Below are 21373 nucleotides of genomic sequence, written 5' to 3'. Positions count from 1 at the left end.
CCCTTGTAGAGCCCTGATTCGCCTCTGCCTGTGTGGCCGAGTCGCTGGGACTGATGGAGCCAGGCAGATGTGGTTGGAACGTCTCACCTGCCTTCTGTCCACAGAGTGACTTTAAGCAGGTCAGTTATCCCTGAAATGGAATGAAAAAATCTTTGCAGGGCCGTTGGGCCCTTGCAGGCACTCATCTCAAGATGCTCCCGGCAGCTGGGTGATTCCCCAAGGTGTGGCCTGTCCTACTCAGCCAAGGTCAAGGCAGGCCACACCCCAGGATCCCACAGATTCACTGCAGGTTCCAACTCTTCTCCGTTCCTTCCTGAGGGCCACGTATTAGGAGGGATGAGGCTCATATAGGAAAGAAAATTAGGATAAAGGTGGGGTGGGAGCAGGGTGATACCAATAGGCCCAGGGGTCCTAAAACAGAGGCAGAGGTGTGGCTAATCAGGCCCAGCCTGGTGGGTGGATCTTAAAGGCTAGAGTCCTCTGATCCTCTCACTGGGTCCCCTGTGTGCCCCCTACAGGTGGGGCCGGGACTCCAGGCACTCTCTGTGGTTCTGGTCATTCAGGGTCTGCGTGACGGGAGGACTAGAGGTTCTGGCTGGGGAGGCGAGAGGAGTATGGCACAGCTAGGTGCTGGGAGCCAAAGAAACGGAGCACAGGCTCTATGCCTGGCTATGAGAACAGGGTCTATTCTCTGGACCAAGGACACACCCTCCGTCATGTTTGGTAAAAGGGATATCCCACAAAGTCAAAGGCTTTCTCACACCTCCTACACTGACCTCCCTCTGTGTTTGTGCCAGCTTCAAAGCAGGAGACAAAACTCGGGGATGTATGGACAGGCCGTGTCTCCTGAGCATCAGATTTTAAGATTCCAGGGAAACTTGGAACATAAAAGCACTTCCCAGACAGGTCCCTATGGCTTCACCAGCTCTGTGTAGTTATCACTGTCTCCCACTGCCCACGTACGCATTTTAAGGACAAGTCTCTTTTATCACATAAAGGTTTTTATTGAACTCAAATTCAGGGGCTCCAAAGCCTGAGGAAGACATGGGAGGCTGGGGTTTGCACTGAGGCCGGAGCCCCCACGAGGGCCCCACTCCCCACCCCACCTACCCTCACCCCTTCCTGACTCAATGAGGGTCTCAGTAGCTACCAATCTAAGCTACCCCACTCTAATTAAGTAACCCTCCCCCCTCCCCTCCCACCCCCGCCTAGCGCTTTGCCAAGCCAGGCACCTACCAAGGGCCATGCTGCTGCCGAAGGCCAGATCTCTGCTGACCTCTTTTCTGGATCTCTCCCAGAACCTCCCACTGCCTGCTTGGCCTCTCTCCAACCCCTCTTCAGAGCCCATTTGCCAGAAGTCTCCAGGGCACGTACCTTCCTCCACCCTGGCCCTCAGTTCCTCCATCCTCCCCCAGCGTTTCCACTATTCCCTCTAAAGATTTCTCTAGCTCCCCGGCCCCTTCTCCTCGGCCCACCGCCTCCCTACCCCACCCCAGGCAGGGCCCCAGGTCAGCGGCGGCCGGCTGCGTGGGTCCGCTGGTGGCGGATGAGGTCGGAGCTCTGCGAGAAGGCCTTTCCACAGTCATCGCACTTGTAGGGCCGCTCCCCGCTGTGGACCCGGTGATGCTGGAGGAGCGTGGAGGAGCGGCAAAAGCCCTTGCCGCACACGGCGCACCTGTAGGGCCGCTCGCCCGTGTGGGAACGCTGGTGCTGAATCAGCGTGGAGGAGCGGTTGAAGGTCTTGCCGCAGTCGGGGCAGCTGTAGGTGCGGCCCGGCAGGTGGGTGCGGGCATGGATGGCCAGCACCGAGCTCTGGCCAAAGCGCTTACCGCACTCCGGGCACTTGAAGGGCTTCTCACGGGCGTGGCTGCGGGCGTGGGGGATGAGAGCCGAGCGCTGGGAGAAGCTCTTGCCACAGATGCCACAGCTGAAGGGCCTTTGCCCCGTGTGCACCCTCTGGTGACTACGCAGGGAAGAGTTCTGGCTGTAGCACTTGCCGCACTCGGGGCAGCTGTAGGGCCGCTCGTGGCTGTGGGTGCGCTGGTGCCGCAGGAGGTAGGAGCTGTCGCCGAAGGCCTTGCCACAGTGCGGGCACTTGTAGGGCTTCTGACCAGAGTGGGTGCGCTGGTGGCGAAGCAGGTAAGAGCTGTCGGCGAAGGCCTTGCCACAACGGGGACACTTGTAGGGCCGCTCGCCCGTGTGGGTGCGCTGGTGTTTAATGAGGTCAGAGCTCTGGGAGAAGGCCTTGCTACAGACCTCACATTTATAGGGCTTCTCACCCGTATGGATGCGCTGGTGTTGGATCAGGGTGGAGCCCCGCCCGAAGCTCTTCCCGCAGATGCCGCAGATATTGGGCCGAGGGCCCTGCCCACCCCTGGCCCGGCCACCCCGCCGGCCTGGGCCCCGAAGGGACCCTGTCAGGCCCAGGGGATTCTGGAGCATCTCAAACTGTGGTGTGGCCAGCAGGGTCCCTGTGGGCATCTCAAAAGGTGGCCCTAGGGGTAGGCCCCCTGTGGGCTGCTCCCCAAACCCCTGGGTGAAGGAGTCCAAGGGGTGGACTCCCAAGGGGATGCTCAAGGGGTTCTTTTCCTCGGGATTCAGAAGCACCTCTGCACCTTCCTGGAATTTGGAACTTTGAGCTTCAAATTCAGGGCTTTGGGTTTTGAACTCGGGATTCTGGGGCTCAAATCCCGGGCTCTGGGATTCATACCCGGGGCTCTGGGGTTCATACCCAGGGCTCTTGGGTTCATACCCAGGGCTCCGGGGTTCATATCCAGGGCTTTTGGGGTCATACCCAGGGCTTTGGGGCTCATACCTAGGACTTTGGGTTTCAAACTCAGGGCTCTGAGAACCTGACTCAGGGCTTCTGGGTGCAAATTCAGGGCTTGGGGGCACAAACCCAGGGCTTCGGGACTCAAAACCTGGGCTTTCAGGCTCAAACCTGGGGCTCTGGGGTTCAAACTCAGGGCTTTGTGGCTCAAACCCAGGGCTCTGGGGTTCAAGCCCAAAGGGTATCTCTTCGACCTCATAGTCCCCACTGCCTTCTTGTTGAGACATTTCTTCCTCCTCATTCTCACTCATGTTGCCTGCAGGATCAGAGAATTACAGAAAATCCAGATAGTGTGGGGCCTGGAAGGTCATTTGGTCCCACCACTAGTTGCCACAAACGTCTCCCTCCTCCTCCAGCAGGGTCGCTGGCCCTTGAGCAGGTGCTGAAATTCCCACCTCCCCCTCCGCGGACCCAGGACGGCCAGTCCCCGCCCCCGCTTCCTCCAAGTCCCAGGTGTCCAAGCCCCCTCCCTCCCCCGCCCCCGACGGCCCACAGCCCCCTCTCCCGCTCCCGCTCCCAGGCACGCTCCTCGGAGAGGCGCTCCCTCCCTCACCTTTGAGGGACCCTTCGGGGCGCCCCAGTTCGTCGGGGCTTTGCACATCCCCGGGCTCGAGGCCCCACGGCGACGCTTCCCGTTCCATCCCCGCCGGCTCCCAGTGCGGCGGCGGCGGCGGCGATGGCGGACGATCCTGCGATCAGGCCTGAGTCCCCTGAGACCCGGGCCCTCGCCGCTCGCCTGCTCAGCGCCGCCCAGGGGACCCGGCTGCCCAGCCCCGGCCCCTGAGGCCGGACGTCTTGACCCTGGGCCTCTCTGGCCGGCCGGGCCCCTCCCCTACCCGCGGCCCCGCCCCCACCCCCAAGGTCTCGCCTTGCCCTGGGGCCCTCCAAGGCCCCCGTGCGTCGTGGCCTCGGTGGTGAGGGTCTTCACGACTCGCCCTGCCGCCCCCGAATGCCGCTCCCCGCCCGCGACCCCGCCGTCTGGCCCCCCAGCCCCGGCTGGGCTGCGGCTGTCCGACCCCCTCCCCCCTTCCCCCCCGCACAGGAAGTGTCCGTCCGAGGCCAGTTTCCCCCGCTGGCTCGCGCCACGGCCTCTCTAGGAGCGGCTGGAGGTGGAAACTCGTTGGCATTAACCCTGGGCTGGATGGCCCCGGCTTTGAGGTGGGGGATGACGAAGAGCCCTGGAGCCGGCGGGAAAGGCTGGGGTGGTTAGTGTGCTCTGTCCTAGGTCTCCGTCCGTCCAGGAGCCTATCTATCCGTCACCCGGGCCCTGCGTCCGTCAGTGCCTATGGCCAAGGGCGAGGCGACAAGCGAGACCAAGGTCAGCAAGAAGGAGCGACGCTTCCCGGCGCCAGCGGGGGCGGTGTCTAGCTCCGCTCCCCTCCCGGGCCTTGGGGTCAGCTCCGGCCGCGCCTTGGGAACCTGGACGTACCCCCCAGCCTTGAGCTCCTGAATCTGGGACTCCCACCCCCCCAACCTGAACTCTACTCCTCCTCACCGGCGCGCCCACCCCCCACTCCTCCTGGCCCCCTCCCTCTCCGCTCCTCCTAATCTCCACCCTACCCCCTCTGGGAGGGCTAGGATCGTTGCCAAGGAAACAGCTCCGCCTCCGGTTTCCGGAGGCACCGCCCCTACCTCCCAGTGAGTACAGCGATTGGCCGGGGGAGCTCGTCCTCTCGTCGTCCCGCCTCCTCCCCCTACACCAAACTGCTAGGCGTTACTGGTCGCCAGGGAACGCGAGGCGCCTCTCTGATTGGACGGGGGGAGAGGGCGGGCCGGTTCCACCTACCCAGCGGTCAGAAAGGCCTGCGGGAAGGCTGAGAGGGAGGTTCCGGGCGTCTCCCTTCCAGCGGTCTGCCTGGTGTTTTCAGAACTTTTCCCGCCCCCATTTACCTTTCCTTACGTCTTATCTCCCTGAAGAGAGCCAGGGGATCTGGAGAGGGACAACGTTCCTCCCCTGGTCTCCCGCATACTTCCTTTCCCAGCACTTTCCTTTCTCGCACAGGTTCCTGGTGCCGAAGGGGCCGGTTGGCGGATCCTCCCGCAGAGGAGGCTGCTTTCTCTTCTATTTCTTGCCTATCCCTTCCACCTTTCCCCGAAGTGAGAGCCTTAGTCCCTGGTTCCTGGATTTTCTCCCAGAGAGGCAGGATCCTATGGGACTTACTTCCAGGTGAGGGGGGTGAAGTTCAGGAGAAGCAGAGAAACTCCCGGCCTTGGAGGGAGCTAAGCACTCTCCAGTCCTGGCTTGAACAGAAGCTTGTAGAAGGAAACCTAAGAAACACTGCCCTTGGTGCAGCTTTGAATCAAGGGAAAAGTGATTCTGGAAAGACAATTCTTATCCCCGTTTTTTACCCTTGCTGCTGAAAGTATTTTGGTAGCGTTCTTGACAATTGATGAGCCAAATTGTCGCTGTGTGAGTGATGCAGAGGCCAAGATTGTTTTCTCGTTGCCTTCTCAGACAAATGAAGGAAAGAAACTGGTTTAGGAGGAAAGATGGCACCTTCCATTCTCCTGAAAAGAGATGAGAACAAGAATCTGGAGAATTGCCAAGTAGTACAAGCTTAGAGAAAACAGAGGCTTACACATAGAATCACAATTACCTTCCTACAAATAAAGCAGGAGCACTTTCCTCCCCTGCAGAGGAACAGCTTCCAGCTCCAGACCTGTTTCCCACCCTCTGTCTGTCTGTCCTAAAGCCTTCTGTGAAGAATGGTTCACACCATCCAGCACTAGAGGCCCCACAGGGGCAGGACACCCCACAAGGGCACGGACTATGGAAGGAGCAGGGCCTGGAGCACCCTTTGGTCGTTCCCAAAGCACTCACACAAATGAGAAGCAAAAATCTCATGAGACTCTTTACTCTGACCTCCAACCTGCTAACCCACTAGAAGATTTATACAGGAGAGCAGCTGTTCCCTGCACAGTGTGTGGCGAGGCCTCCAGCCACAGCTCTGACCCCCGTCCCATTGCCTGCAGCCCTCTCCACGAGGCCCACATGTAGTGGAAGTCAGGCCAAGGCTGCAGGCTGTTTTGGCACCCACATTGCCATGTGGAAAACCAGTCTTCCCAGTGCCTAGAGCAGAAGAGTCGCTGACTTCGGGCAGCCTCCTCCAGCACCAGTCCTATCCATGCAGTGGGTTGGAGAAACAACCGGCCTGTCTGCCACTCACCCATTACAATGAGAGGCTCAAGCACAGGGAATCCTCTGATGTAGGTCCCAGCTTGAGCCGGCACCAGCTAATTCGAGGCGAGAGTCCACTGACCTTATTCTACCACGTGTCCTGGTGAGGAAAAGCTCAGTTGGGCAGCCACTTTGTCCACAGGATTGTTCCTGGTGTGCGGCGGTGATGAGGCCGAGGTGTTCAGTGTGCAGCCAAGACTTCTGGTCTGGCCAAATTGGCTGACACTTGAATGAAGGTCCTCAGTGTGCGGGGGACTCCTGCATGAACTGCTCTTTCCCTGTATGCGGACAAGCCCTCTAAGGGACCTTCTGTCAGATGCTACAAGAGACACCCCAGTATATTCAAGAAGATTTGAGGTACCCAGCAAGAGCTCAGCCATGGCACAGGCCCCTTTGAGAAGAACAAAGAAAATGGGAGTCTTCGTATATGGCTAGCTCATCTTCCGACCTCAAGCATTTGCAAAACTAAAAGCAGCTGGAGTGTAATATTTTGTTCAGAGCATCATTACGAGGTATGAGAGTCCATCCCTGGAGATTCTGATTTAATAGTCCAGAGATAGACCCCAGGGAGCTGGCTATGTTTTAAAGTTACTGAATGGAATTCTGTGGCAGAGAGGCCTTACTTTGAAAAACACTTGCCTAAGGGCACCTGGGTGGCTCAGTCAGTTAAGCACATGCTTTCAGCTCAGGTCATGATCTGGGGTCCCAGGATCAAGCCCAACATTGGTCTCCCCGCTCAGTAGGGAGTCTGCTTCTCCCTCTCCCTCTGCCCCTTCCCACACTGCTTGTGCTCCCTTTCTCTCTTATAAAATCTTTAAAAAAGAAAAATACTGGCCTAGAGCAGGCTTTTGCTTCTTTGGGTCATAAACATCTTTATACATTCTGTTCTTGGAGAGACACACATAAATATTAAAAAATGTTTAGGAGTCTTGGGGCGCTTGGATGGCTCAGCCGGTTAAGCATCTGCCTTTGGCTCGGGTCATGATCTCAGGTCCTGGGATGGAGCCCCACATCCCGCATCAAGCTTCCTGCCCAGTGGGGAGCCTGGTTCTCCCTACTCCCCTGCCACCCCAACCCCCGCCTTGTGCTTTCTCTCAAATAAATAAAATCCTTTAAAAAAAAAGTTTAGGGGTCTTTAAAAGCTCAAATCAACACTTGCCCTTATTTTACATGGCTTAGACTAGTTAGGAATGGGTCAGGTGGTCGTGACTTTGACCTTTCCCTCTGGCCATGTGGATGGGGCTCATTTGTTATCGTTCAGACAAGCATGTCTCTTGATGCACCAAGGGAACAGTAGGAAAACCCTCTCCTGGCTTAAAGTGCTTCGGGGTCTTAGCCTTTAAAGACCTATGGTAGCAGAGAGAAGAGGGAGCCCCATCTCTGGTGGGAGTGTATCCATGCCAAGAAATGAGGAGCTGAGAATGGAGTGAGGCTGAGGCTTAATCATTTCGCTTAATTTCATGATCAAGTGAATTTCATGAAGCATTTCATGATTTTGACACTCAAATATCAATTAAATGGCAGAAAGATGGGTCACAAGGACAGGAAGCAGAGGAGCTCGGTCTGGTTTGGGGGCCCTAAACGAGCCTTGAAAACTTCAAAGAACTTGGAGAAAAGTAGTAATTATGGTACCTTTAATTGGCAAGCGGAGGGCAGGATCCAGATATGGCTTTGAATCTGACAACTGGTGTTGCAGGCTGGGCTTTCCCCGGGCAGTGCTGAGGGTGAGGCAAGGGAAGGGTTGCACCCTGGCTTCTCTTTAGGGAGTTAAAAGCTGGTACGAAGCTAGTTCCTGTTGCCAAGGTGCTTCTTTTCACTGCATGTCTCCCTTGTGACAAGATGGCACCTGAGCCAACCCTCCCAGTAAATGTTAGGGTAAGCCGGGTCCTGGTGGGGTCAGATTTGAAGATTAAATTGATATCAGTTCAGTTGATTATTTGACCTGAACAGTGTCTTTTCCCCCAAAGTTTCTACCTCTTCCTTTAGAAGCTTCTCTGAGTTGACCAATCTGGTTTCTTCCTAAGGTAGGCCAGACAGGATATGGGGCAGAGCTGGGTGAAGGCAGGTGCGCACAGACCAGCAGAAGACATAAGCCCCTCCTTGAGGGGGTGAGGGAGGCAGGAACGAGTGTGCCTGTGGCTTGCTGCTTCGTCACTGGGTCAAGGCTGGACTCTGACCACAGTGGAACTGGGTGGCTGATGAATAATGGAGTCACAAGGGACCCGGCTTGGGAATACAGATGAGCCGTTCCCTTGGATACTAACCCCAAGTGTTCCTGGCCTTGTCCCTCTTTGTTCACGATGAGATACGTAAAAAGAGAAGAGGGAAGCTCTGCTTCTTTTTGCCCTGGAACTCTCATCTCAGGCTGGTTGCTGCCCTGCCTTGCTTTACTATGTGGCTGTTCTGTCATCTTGGAACTGGGCTTCACCGGCATTGGGTTGCTCTGTCCCTAGTCCAGGTTCATTGCTTGGGAGCCATTATAGGGAGGGAGCAGAGGCCTCCAGAACCAACCCTGGCTGAGACATGGGCAAGGAACTCAGGAATAGCGTGGCAAAGACAGCAGTAAACCAAGAACCCTGGAGTTTCACTCTGCATGTGACCTTGAACGAGTTGTTTGCCTTCCCCAGTCTCAGAGTCCTCAGATGCAAAAGGATAGAAAAGCTAAGATCTCTTCCAGTTCCAAAATGAGATGAGTCCCTTCTGGCTGGGTGGAGGGTGGCTAAGGCCTGAGCGGTAGGGCTGCCCCGGGGAGGCCCAAGGAGGACTGGAGGGCATACTGAGAGCCTTCGTCTTCAAAACAAGGAACTCCCGGTCAGCCCAGAGTCCTACCGTGGGGTGGCAGACACACCTCTCGGTTTGGCACTGAACAAGGGAGCCCTGAGAGCCTCTTCCTGACTGGGCTGTCCTTTCCCAGCTACACGGTTCCCTCCTCGTGTGGTTACAAGGGCAAAATGAATTGATGGACAAGACTTTGTAAACCAGAGAAGGTGATACAAGCAAACATCTGAAATAAAGCCTGCTTTTCTTTCTCTCTGACTGTGCTTTCACACAGGTGCCGTCGCCCAGAATCCCTGGGTCAGGGGAACATGAATGCTGTCCACCAGTTTGCAAACTCAAATGACTACAGGAGCCCAACGGGTCAGGAAAACAAGGGGAAAATGGCAGCCAGCGGAGAGGGCCTGCGGTACCGGGGACAAGGACAAGCGGGGACAAGGGCCAGCTGACGCCAGCTGCAAGCTGGGAAGGGCTAGTGGGCAAGGCCAAGCAGCTGCCCTGTACCTCCTGCCAACTGTGCTTTTGTGGGAGCTCGGGTCGAGTTGCCAAATCCTTGGCTTTTTCAAAAGAGGCCAGAAACCTGAATTTTTGTGTGAAATATCCTTTTAAGTCTTAGCCATGATCTGTAACATTTTTAAATGTTGGTTGGACCAAAAAGAATTTGTGAAAGGTTGCTACAAGCCAGATTCATGGCCATCAGTTTTTAACTCCGGCAGTAAGACAATGGATACAGCAAACTTCCCTTCTGCCTCGATCCTCTTAATGTGTCTAAGTGGGAAACCAGCTTTTTCTTCCCCACAGCAGAGGTCTTGTGCATGTGCTTAGCTCAGCCCTCACGGAATAGAGGGGTGTCTAGGGTCTGGGACCACAGGGAGCAAGGTGGCAGCGGATCAAGCTTGTGAAGGCCTAAGAGAAAAGGGTCCTCATTCCCCAGGTCCACCTTTTGCCTGGAATTCTGGGACCTCCTTAGAGCTGCCACAGAAGGTTCAGGCCCCTGAGCCCAACCTGGGCCTCAGGCAATGTCTAGATCGTCACCCTCTGCCTGGACATCTTTGAGACCATCACCCACACTCCTGGAATATTTCTGGGTAGTGCTGGAAGCCCACAGGTGGGTCCAGGTCCTCTTGGCTGGAAGCCAGAGGCACAGGCAACACACTGGCACCCCGGCCCCTGTGCCCCCCGGCGCCGGGCCTGTGGACCCATTGGTGCTTGGCCATGGCTGACTTCTGGCCGAAGCACCTTCCGCACTGGGGACAGGGGTAGGGGCGTTCACCGCTGTGGGTACGCCGATGGGCTGCCATTTCAGAGCTCTGCCGGAAACAGCGCCCACAGTCTGGGCACGGGTAAGGCTTCTCGCCTGTGTGGGTGCGAATGTGGCGCCGAAGGTCTGACGCATGGGCAAAGGCGCGGCCACAGTCCGGGCAAGGGAAGGGAGTCTCGCCACTGTGGACCCGCTGGTGCTGGTAGAGGGCAGAGCTCTGGCTAAAGCAGCGGCCGCAGTCGGCACAGCGGTAGGGCTTCTCGCCCGTGTGGACCCGAAGGTGAGTGGTGAGGGCAGAGCGCTGGGTGAAGGCCCGGCCACAGTCCGGGCAGCGGTGGGGCCGCTCCCCGCGGTGGATGGCCCGGTGCTTGCTCAGAGAGGAGGCCTGGCTGAAGCCCTTGCCACAGTCCGGGCAGCGGAAGGGCTTCTCACCCGTGTGCGTGTACTGGTGCTCCACCAGCGTAGAGCGCCAGGCAAAACTCTTCCCGCACATGTAGCAGCCATGACGCTGGTCGGCTCTTGGGACAGGGGGGTGGGCACAGAGTCGGGGGCGACCCCGGCGAGGTGCCTTGGACGGCTGCTCCAAGCTATAAGGGAGCCCAGCAGAAGAACTTTGCATTAGAGCCTTCAGTCCAGGAGGCCCAGCTTCCACAGAAAGGCTCTTCTCCAGGGCCTCAGTCCCTTCTCCTTGTCTTTTCTCTTCCTTGTTTCTGGAATCTGCTGGGAGGTAAGGGAAGAGCTCAGACCCTGGCTTATCCCGGTCCTTAAGGCCAAACCTCAAATGGTGACAGAAAAGCCTTCTAGACACAGCCACCTTCTGGACCCACTGCAGCCTCTGGGACTCAGCTGGGGACAGGCCGGGAAGCTCGAAGTTACACCTTTTCCTGGGCTGCAGAGGACAGAAAAGATCCGGAGACAAAGGAAGGAAGGAAGGAAGGAACCGGGCACCATACATTCTACCTCAGAGCTGGGGAAATGGGGGCAGAGGGGACATTTTTGCTGGATCATGGAGGATGAGTGGAGGTCTCAGGGCACTCCGGACAGCAGGAACAGTGGAGGAGAGGCAGGAAGGTGGACAGCATTGACAAGTTCACAGGGAGGGGTTACAGTGCAAGGACAAACAGGAGGAAGTAAACAGTGGAACCCAAGAGAAAGGAGACGCCCACAAAAATACAGCAGAAAGAAAGGATACGGAAACACAAGAGGTGGCAGAGTAGCTGAAGTGTAGGGAAGCTGCAGGACGATGGGGCGCCCCACGGAGCTTCCGGGCCGACAAGAAGTGAGAGGCACAGATTCGCTGGAGAGGCAGGTACTCTGGGTCCTGCGCGCTAGCAGAGGCGGGGGCCACACTCCCAGCCCCTTTCTGGGCTGAACCCTGCAGCGAGGCAGGGGCCGGCATGGAAACCTCAGCGGGGAAAGCAATTCAGGGAAGAAAATGAGGAGCAGGGAGGGTGTTGGCCGAGGGCAGCTGGATGGCTCTGGCCCAGAGGCGGTCCCAGGAGACGCAGTCCCCAATACTTCACCTGCGTCTGCTTCTGGCAGACACTCTCCCACCTCCGGATCCCGGGCAGCCGGGCCCCACAGGTCGGCCTCTTCCTCCACCCAGGAGATGAGAGCTGGCTTGGTGCCTCGGAACCCTGGGGGAGGAGAACGCAAACCCCACGCTGCCGGGAGGACGCCCCCCGCGCTCCCGGATCCCGGGCCCTCGGGCCTCCCACTGCCGGCGCCTGCCCGGGAGGCTGGGCGGGGTGGGCGGGGATGTGGCCCGGGCGAGCAGGCGGGGCCTCACCGAGCGCGCCCAGGTGGCCGTAGGTCTCCCGCATCACGTCCCGGTACAGGGCCCTCTGCGCGGGCCGCAGACAGCCCCACTCCTCCGGGGAGAAGTACACGGCCACGTCCGCGAAGCTCACGGCGCCCGGCCTCCTCCGCTCGCGCGCGGCGCCGACCGGTTCCCACGCGGGGAGCGGGGTCCGCAGCGGCGACATGGCAAGGGCCGGGCCGGGGTCCGCGGAGCCAGCCGGGCCGAAGCCGCAGCAGCCGACCCCTCGAGGGCCCACCAGGGTGGCCAAAGACTGAGAGCCGCTGGCGGAAGGGACACAGAGCATCGGACAGAAATGGCGGCAACGCGCCGCGCGAACGTTGCTCCTACGCAACCGAGTCCCGATGACGCCTCCCCCGGGGTCTCCAGGTGGCTTTGTCCTCGAGCCCTCAGCCAAAATGGCCGCGACGGCTACCAGTGCGGGAGAGGGCGGCCTTGGGCCACCCTTGCCCCGCGAGGGGCCCGCACCTCCCGCCGCGCTGGGAGGTGCAGCCTCAGCCCCGCGGGGGTCTGGAGGCGGGACGAGCGCGGCGGGAGGTGCGGGCGGACTCCGCCCGCTCTGCCCTAGTGAATTTCACGCGACTTGTTGTCGCCGGGAGGTTCCTAAGTGGGTTTCCGGCTTTGGGCCTGTCCTTGGGCGACAGCGCACTTTTCCCAATGTTGAGAGGAGAAAAACGGAGTGGGTAAAAGAGAACCTTCTCTATTGGAAGCTTCTTCGAGCCTGAGGTTTTGGGAACTTCTATTTCAGGAGACCGTGGGGGCGGCTGGGAGGAGGGTAGGGTAAGGTCTGTAAAAAGTCAGAAAGACCCACTTTCTGCAGGCTTATTTTCTCCCCACATGCCCTGCAGGAGGCCTCTCAAACATCTGTTTACTTCTAGCTCAAGCCTCGCTCCTAAGCTCTGATCACAGAGCCACCTGCCCCCTTGCCCCCCCGCACGAATTCCCACTATCACCTCGCACTAGGCAGGGCTCCAGCTGAACTCATCATCTCTTTCTTCTCCCCGCCTGCTCCTCCTGGGGTCCTTATAAACAAATGGCAACGCTCCCTACATTTTCTACCTCCCATCTCCCTGTCTCACTCCACACATTTATGGATGGTGTTCTCTGTGTCCCACATGTCTTCATAAATACTCTACGTTTTTTTCTTAAATTTTTTTTTCTTTATTTATTTGACAGAGATCACAAGTAGGCAGAGAGGCAGGCAGAGAGAGAGGGGGGAAGCTGACTCCCTGCTGAGCAGGGAGCCTGTTGGGCTCCATTGCAGGACCCTGAGATCATGACCTGAGCGGAAGGCAGAGGCTTAACCCACTGAGCCACCCAGGTGCCCCATAAATACTCTAACTTAAGAAGACTTGATAATTTTCCTTTGGCTGCCTAAATCACTGCGTTTCACATACCTCTTGGAAATGCACCTCCCCTCACCAGGTCTGGGGTCTAGTCTGGAGCTTCTCTCTGCTTGCCTCCTTCCAGAGGTCTTCCTGAGACTTCTGCCTAATGCGTTGTATCTGGTGGATGCTTCTCCCCACACTAGAGGAGCTGGGCAAGTAGAGGTGATCAAAGCAGAACGGGGAGAAGGAAAAGACAAAAAGCTTGGGAAAAGGTAAGGATGCAGATTTGCCCAGGGACTTGACTGAGCCCTAGTTACCCCTAGCCTCAGGTCCCTGAAGGACACAAGGAGAAAACAAAACAAAACAAAAACACAAAATTTCAGTAAGAGTAATGGCATTTTATCATGTCAGTGCCCACCCTTCACGGTGATGCCTCTCACACGCAGGCCTGGAAGAGGTCTGGGTGGTGTTGGAAACTCACAGATGGTCCGGACGCTCCTGAGGAAGAGCCCAGGGCAGAGTTCACACCCGTGTGTCAGCCCTTGAGGTCCATGGCACCAGGCTGGCACTGGGGTCTACTGGTGGTCCTCTGCCTGAAGCGCCTTCCACACTGGGGGACAGGAATAAGATAGCTTGCCTGTGTGAGTCAGCAGGTAGCATGAGAGGTACTAGCTGTGGCAGAAACAGGTGCCACACTAGGCACAGACAAAGGCTTGTCTCCAGAATGCACTGAGTCAGGTGAAAGGTCATAGCAAAGTGTGCCTGCTCTCGAGCAGGTGCTGTGTGAGTGCAAGGCACTGAGGCTGGGTCTAGAGCTGGGGCTTGGGAAAGGACTGTCTACCTGGAATGCTTTGACCCCAGGCTCAGAGACCAAGCTAGAGTCCCCGGAGGCTCATGACAACTTCCCAGTAGACTCCTTCTGCTGGTTTCTTCCAAAGATATCATTTTTTTCTGAGTGGCCCTTTGAAACACAGCAGATTCAAAACTTAATGTTTGTCCAGTTCAGTCAAACTCTACTAAATGTTCAGGTGACAGAATCAACTTTCACAAGTGCAGATGGGTGCTTAGCCCCTGGAAGCACCCACCTAGATTGTGTTGACCAATTGAGGGGGTCACAGCAAGTCAGGGACATTCCCACTTCAGGACCAATCCAAAGAGATACCCTCAACCAGAGGAACAGCTGTTACAAGGCACAGGCACTTAGAGACAGAAAGGTGAACTGCTTCCAACCTAAACTTTAATTCATACACTGCCGCTGACCTAGAGATTGAATAATTTGTGCAGTGTGACCTGACCTTGGGAATCCTGGATGCCTCAGTCAATTAGTGAAAAAGAGAAGGTCAAGATTCTAGTCTCCGGTGGGTAGCATAAATTCAAGCCAGCAGAACATCGTAAGGAACATATAGATGGTCTTTCTTTTTTTTTTTTCTTTTGTTCTTTTCTCTCTCTCTTTTTTAAGATTTTATTTATTTATTTGACAGACAGAGATCACAAGTAGGCAGAGATGCAGGCAGAGAGAGAGGAAGGGAAGTGGGCTCCCTGCTGAGCAGAGAGATGTGGGGCTTGATCCCAGGACCCTGAGATCATGAGTGAACCGAAGACAGAGGTTTTAACCCGCTGAACCACCCAGGTGCCCCTCTCTCTTTCTTTCTTAAGATTTTATTTGTTTATGTGAGAGAGAGAGAGAGACAGAGAGCATGAGCGGAGGGTGAGGGGGGAAGCAGATGGAGAGGGAGAACCAGACTTCCCCCTGAGCAGGGAGCCCAATGCGGGGCTCAATCTCAGGACCTGGAGATCATGACCCAAGCCAAAAGGAGACGCATAAGTGGCTGAGCCACCCAGGCCCTCCTAGATGATATTTCTTGTTCAATAAAACATCTTCCCTTCCAGCTGGACCTGGAACATTACCCCCAGTTCTCATCTTTCTTTATCCACCTGGGGATCCTGAGCAGCTACACTCCACAGTTGGGCCATCTGCTCTGCCCAGGAGATGAGGGCTGGTTTGGGGTCTGGGAATCGTGGAGAAGAACGCTAATCACTCAAGAAACAATTCATCCATCTAATAAAAACATATTGGGCATCATTTGTGTGGCAGGCATCGTTCCAGATGTTCTCGGTGCTGGGAGGCATTGGTGAACCAAGATAATGTTCCTGCTCTAAGTTTATACTAACCTCTAAATTTACACTAACGGAGAGAGATGCCGCCTATGAGTTCTGGGGGCAAAGGTAAGAGACCTTCAGGCAGTTAGAGAACTAGGCAAAGAGCTGCAGTTGAGACTCCCTGCTTGGGGCAGAAGGGCTCCAGGAGGAATTTCTTAGAGACCGCATTTGAAAAGGGCACCGATAGATGTTAGATTATGCTCCTTAAGCCAGATGTGTGTCCAAACCCCCCCCAAAATTCCTTGTAGCTAGAGCCAATAGAATCATTCGGCTGTAGGGAGAGACTGGGTTTGATCTGGAGGTTAGCAAGCTACGCACGGGCTTTCACACTGTGGTACACAGGTTCTGAAGTTTTTGCAGAAGTCCTGGAAAACCACGGAAGAGCCTGCCAAAGCCGCTCAATTGTAAATTTCAGTTGGGCAGATCTGGTGGGGGTCACGGGAAACGAAGTCATCCGAGAGGAGGAGTGGGGCCGAGTCTGGCACTCAGAATTGTTCATCCCATCCGACCCTCTCCCTTTTCAGAGACCCGGGATGGCCGGACCTCACCGAGCGCACCCAGGTGGCTATCGGTCTCCCGCATCACGTCTAGGCACGTAGGCCTCAGCGCGGGCCGGAGACACCCCCATTCCTCGGGAAAGAAATCTGTGGCTACCTCCGCGAAGTTCACGGCCCTGGGTATTCTCCCCCTCCTCCTTCCGGCCCGGCCTTCGCGGGCACCTCAGCAGGAGCCGGGAGCAAGGCCAGGGACCCAAACGCCCCTCCCCAACAGCTGCCCCGCACCGGGCAGGGGACGCCCAGGATCCGGCCTCCAGCGAGCTAGGAGACCGGAAGTAACCTGGGATGGGGCCGCTCTAGGACAGCTAGAAACGGTCGGTTCCGCGAACTCGGTGGTTCCACGACAGACAAAATGAAGTCGCCCTCAGAAAAGAGGGTGGCATTCCGGTGCTTTTTCAATTTTAGAGAAGCATTTAGCAGAGTCACTGTGGGTCTGGTATTGATGACCTGGTTAATTCCGCTCTCGAGCTGTCTTCTGCTGTTTCGCAAGACGCCTTGGGAGCGCCTCTTGCCCACAGTTAAGATGGCCGCGGCCACTTCGGCGTCCGTGCTCGGGTCCTCCCGGGGAGAGGGGAGGAGGCTCCGGAGTGTGACGGCAGCCGGCGGCTAGGGGTCCGAAAGAGGGCAAAAGGGGCCGGGATTCAGGGGGCCCTCGGCCTGGCGACTCTCTCCCAGCCCCCTTCAGAAAGCCCATTCAGTGACCTGGTCTTAAAAGAAAATTTATTTTGGCAAGCTAGTTCATTTCTCAACTTTTTTTCATTTACAAGGTACATCGTAATATTCTGTGACGTCTCCCCCCACCCTTTTCTTCTATTATCACTTTCTTGAACATCCCTCCAGATATAGCCTATCTATTTCCATACATTTGCTAGCTCTTTAACCGAGGACACTGGGCCGAAGGCCTCCGAGCCTTGGAGTTCAGCTGTTTGACAGAAAAGGAAACTGAAGCCTGGTGGTTACCAAGGTCGGGCTGCCCGTTAGCGGCATCAGACTCCTCAATTTGAGCCTTTTCCACCATCTCGGGCTGCCTCCTCCAGGCCTGTTCCAGGAAAGCAACTGAAGACTTTGAATGTACTGACCCCTACTGAACTCCATTCTCCGTTGAAGTGATGATTGTGTAGAAAGTAGAGGAGTTACTGAATCACCTGGCTCATTTGTTTCAACACTCTGTGAAGGTGCCCCCAGACTTCCCAAGTCCAAGCTCCTCTAACAATGGCCGACCATGCAAGGCTGCAGTTGGTTCTGTGCTAGGACTAAGACATCAATCACGTTAGTTTACTTCACTCCATCCCTTAGTATATGCCAGGCTGTTCTGCTAAGTGCTCGTGCCTGTTAACTCATTGAACCCTCACCATCCCTCAGCGATAACTGCCCTTCTGGATCAGGAAACTGGAGCACAGAGGGGTGACCTTGCCCCAGGCCACCCAGCTAGTAAGTCAAGAAGCCAGAATTCAAACCCAGACAGCCTAACTCCAAAACCCCACGCTGTAATGCTTCGAATAATTCAAGGTACAGTCTCAGCAACCACAGAGCGAGGTAGGATTGAAGCCAGGTTACCAAGATGCAGTTGAAATGTGAAGTAGTGTGTGGAGCAGCAACCTGGGAGGTCAGAAGAGTGGCTTCTGGTCGCCTCTACAATTCCATGCTGTTACGTAAATGTAAAGAGAAAAAAAAAACTTAAATGTTGGGCTGTGGTAAGTATCAAAAGTAAGTAAAAGCGTTGTATTAAAGGGTCATGTCATGGGGAAAAAAAAATGTCATTCAGTTGTTCAGGAGGTATGTGAAATTGCGCCGGGGGGAGGGTGGCGACTTGTTTCACAAAAGGTACCTTGTTGCTGCTCTCACCAGTGGGCTCCTCTCGCTCAGACCCTTGCTGTGACCCCTGGGTCGCCTGGCTGGTCTCTGGGCCTCCTGCCTTTTGCCTTTCCCATCCGTCAACACCGCAGCCTGGCTTAGTGAAAAGAGCAAGAGCATCACCTGAGAATCCGGGGACTTCAACTGTGTGATCTTAAGTAAGGTCCTTCCCCTCTCTGGGCCCCGGCCTTTCTCAGAGCGTATTCTGTGCAACAGTATTTACATGAAAGTCTGTGGAAAGAACCAAGCATTCTTCCCCATGTCCCCCGGAGAGTGTCCTCAGCGAAGAAACCTATTCCACCCTCAGCTTCCTAAACCCTGCTTCAACCTTTGAACCCGGCAGCTCCCAAAAGCTCCCTTCCAGTTCCAAAATGCTGCGGTCGTCCCTGTCATCACCTCTCAACCCCGGGTCATCCCAGGAATGGGCCCCTCCATCCTCCTCCTCACTCGGTCAAAAGTCTTATCATTCCTGGCTTATCTGATGCTCTCAGCCCCCACATCCAGCCCACAGACAGGCCATGTCCCTTCCGCTCCCAGTGTTTCCCTCCGACCTTCTGCGACTCTCCATCTCCATTCTGCTTGCCCCACTGCAGTCCATTCTTAGAGTAGCCAGAGTGGGTTTGCAAATCACATTACCTTGCCACTTTGCTTGAAACCTCCCCGTGGTTTATATGAGGTCCCTAGAATAGTCAGACTCAGAGGGAGAGAAAATGAAATGGTTGGGGGGGGGGAGTGGGGACATAGTGTTTAATGGGTGCAGGGTTTCAGCTGGGGAAGATGGAAAAGTTCTAGAGAGGGCTGGTGGCGATGGATGCACACACTATTGTCCTTATTGTCACTAAACTCTATACTTAAGAATATTTAAGGGCCGCCTGGGTGGCTAAGTCACTGAGCGTCTGCCTTCGGCTTGGGTTATGATCCGAGGGTCCTGGGATCGAGCCCCGCATCGGGCTGCCTCGTCGGTGAGAAGACTGCTTCTCCCTCTCCCACACCCCCTGCTTGTATTTCCTCTCTCACTATCTCTCTGTCAAATAAAGAAAATCTTTGAAAAAATATATTTAAAATGGCAAATTTTGCTGTGTGTATTTTACCACAAGGCAAAAACAAATACAACCCAGTGGTTTTCCAATATGTTTGGAATCAAATCCAGATTTGGCACCATGGCAAGCCAGAGTTCTATGACCCGCTGCCTTCCCCCTCCTCCGAGCTCATCTGTGATTCTTCTCCACTCAGTTCCTCAATCCAGCCACCAGGGTCCTTTCTGCACCTCACCCAAACTCATCCCTACCTCAGAGCAGGGCACCTGCTACTTCCTCTGTCGGGGAACATCCCCCGGCCCCCCACCCCAACTCCCAGCCTCTGAAGCCCTGCACTGTCCCACTCCCACAACCTGCCACCTGACCTGTTTCCCCTTGGGTTCTTCTCATCATCTGGGTCTCAGTTCAGTTCCACACCAAGACCCAGCCTAAGTACCTGTCTGCAACAGATGCTTTGAGGACATCCTCTGTTTTAGTACCTTTGTAGTATTCATTATTTACAGTTACAATAACTTGTCTCCTGTACTGGCTTATCACTTTTCTGTCTTACCTTTTTTGTATTTTATTTATCTATTTAAGAGAGACAGGAGCAGGGGGGAGAGGGAGAAGCAGGCTCCCCACTGAGCAGGGAGCCCTACATGAGGCTCGATCCCAGGAGCCTGGGATCATGACTTGAGCCAAAGGCAGACATTTAACGGACTGATCCACCCAGGCGCCCCACTTGTCTGTCTTACTCAGTGCTGGCTTATCACTTGTTTTACCCCACCCTTCTCGAACATAGGCTCCACAACAGTTTGTTATGTTTTCCACGCTGCTCGGCACACAGAATAGTGCCTGGTACACAGCAGATGCTTAGAAGGTATTTGTTAAATGGATAAACAAAAGAAAAGAAAAGAAAGCACTCACTGTGCCGTATGCTGACCTGGGCTGCTCCGTGCCCCATACACTGTGCCAGGTTCTGCTCCCCTCACCCGGGGGTGCCTCTTCTCTCCAGTCCCACCTTCTCTTCGCCTCACCCCTCTCCAGTATTGGTCATCCCTTGTCCTCCACACTGTCCCGCTCCTGAGTGATGGCCCCTCGCCAGGCCCCCAGGCTCCCTTGCTCCAGCTCTTCATGCTCGAACCCCCTGGAATGTACTTGTTCATGGCTCCGATCGCCAGTCACGAAGTCACGCAGATTCTGTGGCAGAAGCCTCTCCTGAGTATCTTCCTCCCCAGTCCCCAGGTCAGCGAACAAGGGCAACTGCAAGAAAAATCTTGCTTTTTAGCCTGGTCCCAGCTCCTGCTCACCTCTAGCTGGTAGCAGATGCCCAACAGATCTCAAGTCTAGTCTCCTGCACGGGTCACATCTTCCAACAGAGCTGGTCAAATACCCCTGCTCCTGTTAGAGACCTGTCTATGGCTCCTCAGTGTCTACCCGGCAAACCTCAAGCCCCCCTGCAGGGATCTGTGGCCTTCCCAGATTGCTGTGTGTGTCTTCTAGGACCCTTTACCTAGTTGTCTATGTTTCATTCAGGTGGAACTGCTGACCATTCCCTAGACAGGACCAACCTGGTTGAGCTCTTTCCCATCCTTCAAGGCCAGTTTGAACCTCCTCCTCCAGGAAACCTCCCAGGTCTCCTCTTTGTCTTCCTCCCGTACTATTTTGGAATAACAGTAACCAGTGTTTACTGAACACTAACATGCAAGGCCTTCTTCTGTATTATCTCGTTTAATCCGTGCATCCCTCTTAGGAGGTAGGTGCTGTTATTATGCAGGTTTCACAGATGAAGAAACTAAGGCACAGAGAGGCGAGGCAAGCACCGACTCCACACTGTGCCCATTTTCATCCTTTCTATGAAACAAGTCTCCCTGTGCCTGAAAATCTACCCCCACAACAATTCCTACTCCGCTGTTCCCTCTGTTTCTACTAGACTTCCCACTCATGATATGGGAAGCACAACCATCTCCTCTCCAAGCTACATTTCCTGGTGGATCAGCAGCCAGGATGGGTTAGGTGGTCCCTCTGGACTACTTCCAACCTAGTCTCGATCACCATGGAACATGGGACCCAAGTCCGAGTGTCACTGGAGCCCAGCACAAAACCCACAGAGGCTTCACATGGTGTTTGCTGAGTGAATGAATGAATGAATGAATGGGATCAGCCTGCCCCACCCTGGAACTCCCTTACCACCTAGCTGTCTCCCCCACAGCAGCCACACAATCTATGGCCCCTGAATGTGGACAGCACTTTCTAAGTGCAAGGTCACTGGCCTTGGTGGGACTCTCCATCTCCTGCTAAGACTCCCCCGGGAAGGCAGGGCGAGGCCCCTGCCCAGACCCGTTTCCACCTCACCCTCACCTGAGCCCCGGCTCTGTTTTCTGCCAAGATGTGACTGCCGTAGAAAGTGGTAGATAACTAGGCACCGTGTCAGCTTCCAGCTTTGCTGCTTTATAGTTGTGACACTTTGAGAAAATCACTTTGTCCCTCAGAGCCTCAGTTTACTCATCTGCAAAATACGGGTTTGATGTCCACACCCTGTCTCCTTGGCAGGCTTCTTTACATTTTCTGAAGCATAAAATGTCAACGACAGTT

At 55.4% G+C, this 21373-nt stretch overlaps 2 protein-coding genes across 2 annotated transcripts; both read right to left on the bottom strand.

Moving 5' to 3' along the window:
- Positions 1-987: 987 nt before the first annotated feature.
- Positions 988-3633, bottom strand: ZNF768 (zinc finger protein 768). The gene is made up of 2 exons (XM_080831019.1): positions 3384-3633; positions 988-3086 (listed from the first exon to the last, which is right to left on the bottom strand). Exons 1-2 carry the CDS (start codon positions 3469-3471, stop codon positions 1510-1512), a joined length of 1665 nt encoding a protein of 554 aa, XP_080687145.1. The 5' UTR covers positions 3472-3633; the 3' UTR covers positions 988-1509.
- A 4000-nt stretch (positions 3634-7633) lies between these two features.
- LOC308359730 (zinc finger protein 764-like) lies at positions 7634-13004 on the bottom strand. Its single transcript, XM_080831018.1, has 3 exons — positions 11834-13004; positions 11568-11681; positions 7634-10761 (listed from the first exon to the last, which is right to left on the bottom strand). Exons 1-3 carry the CDS (start codon positions 12147-12149, stop codon positions 9845-9847), a joined length of 1347 nt encoding a protein of 448 aa, XP_080687144.1. The 5' UTR covers positions 12150-13004; the 3' UTR covers positions 7634-9844.
- Positions 13005-21373: the final 8369 nt, after the last annotated feature.

The sequence above is a fragment of the Martes martes genome (assembly GCF_963455335.1).
Source record: "Martes martes genome assembly, chromosome: 18".
Classification (NCBI taxonomy): domain Eukaryota; kingdom Metazoa; phylum Chordata; class Mammalia; order Carnivora; family Mustelidae; genus Martes; species Martes martes.
The sequence above is the reverse complement of the archived record's forward strand: the minus strand, read 5'-3'. Positions and strand labels throughout refer to the sequence as shown.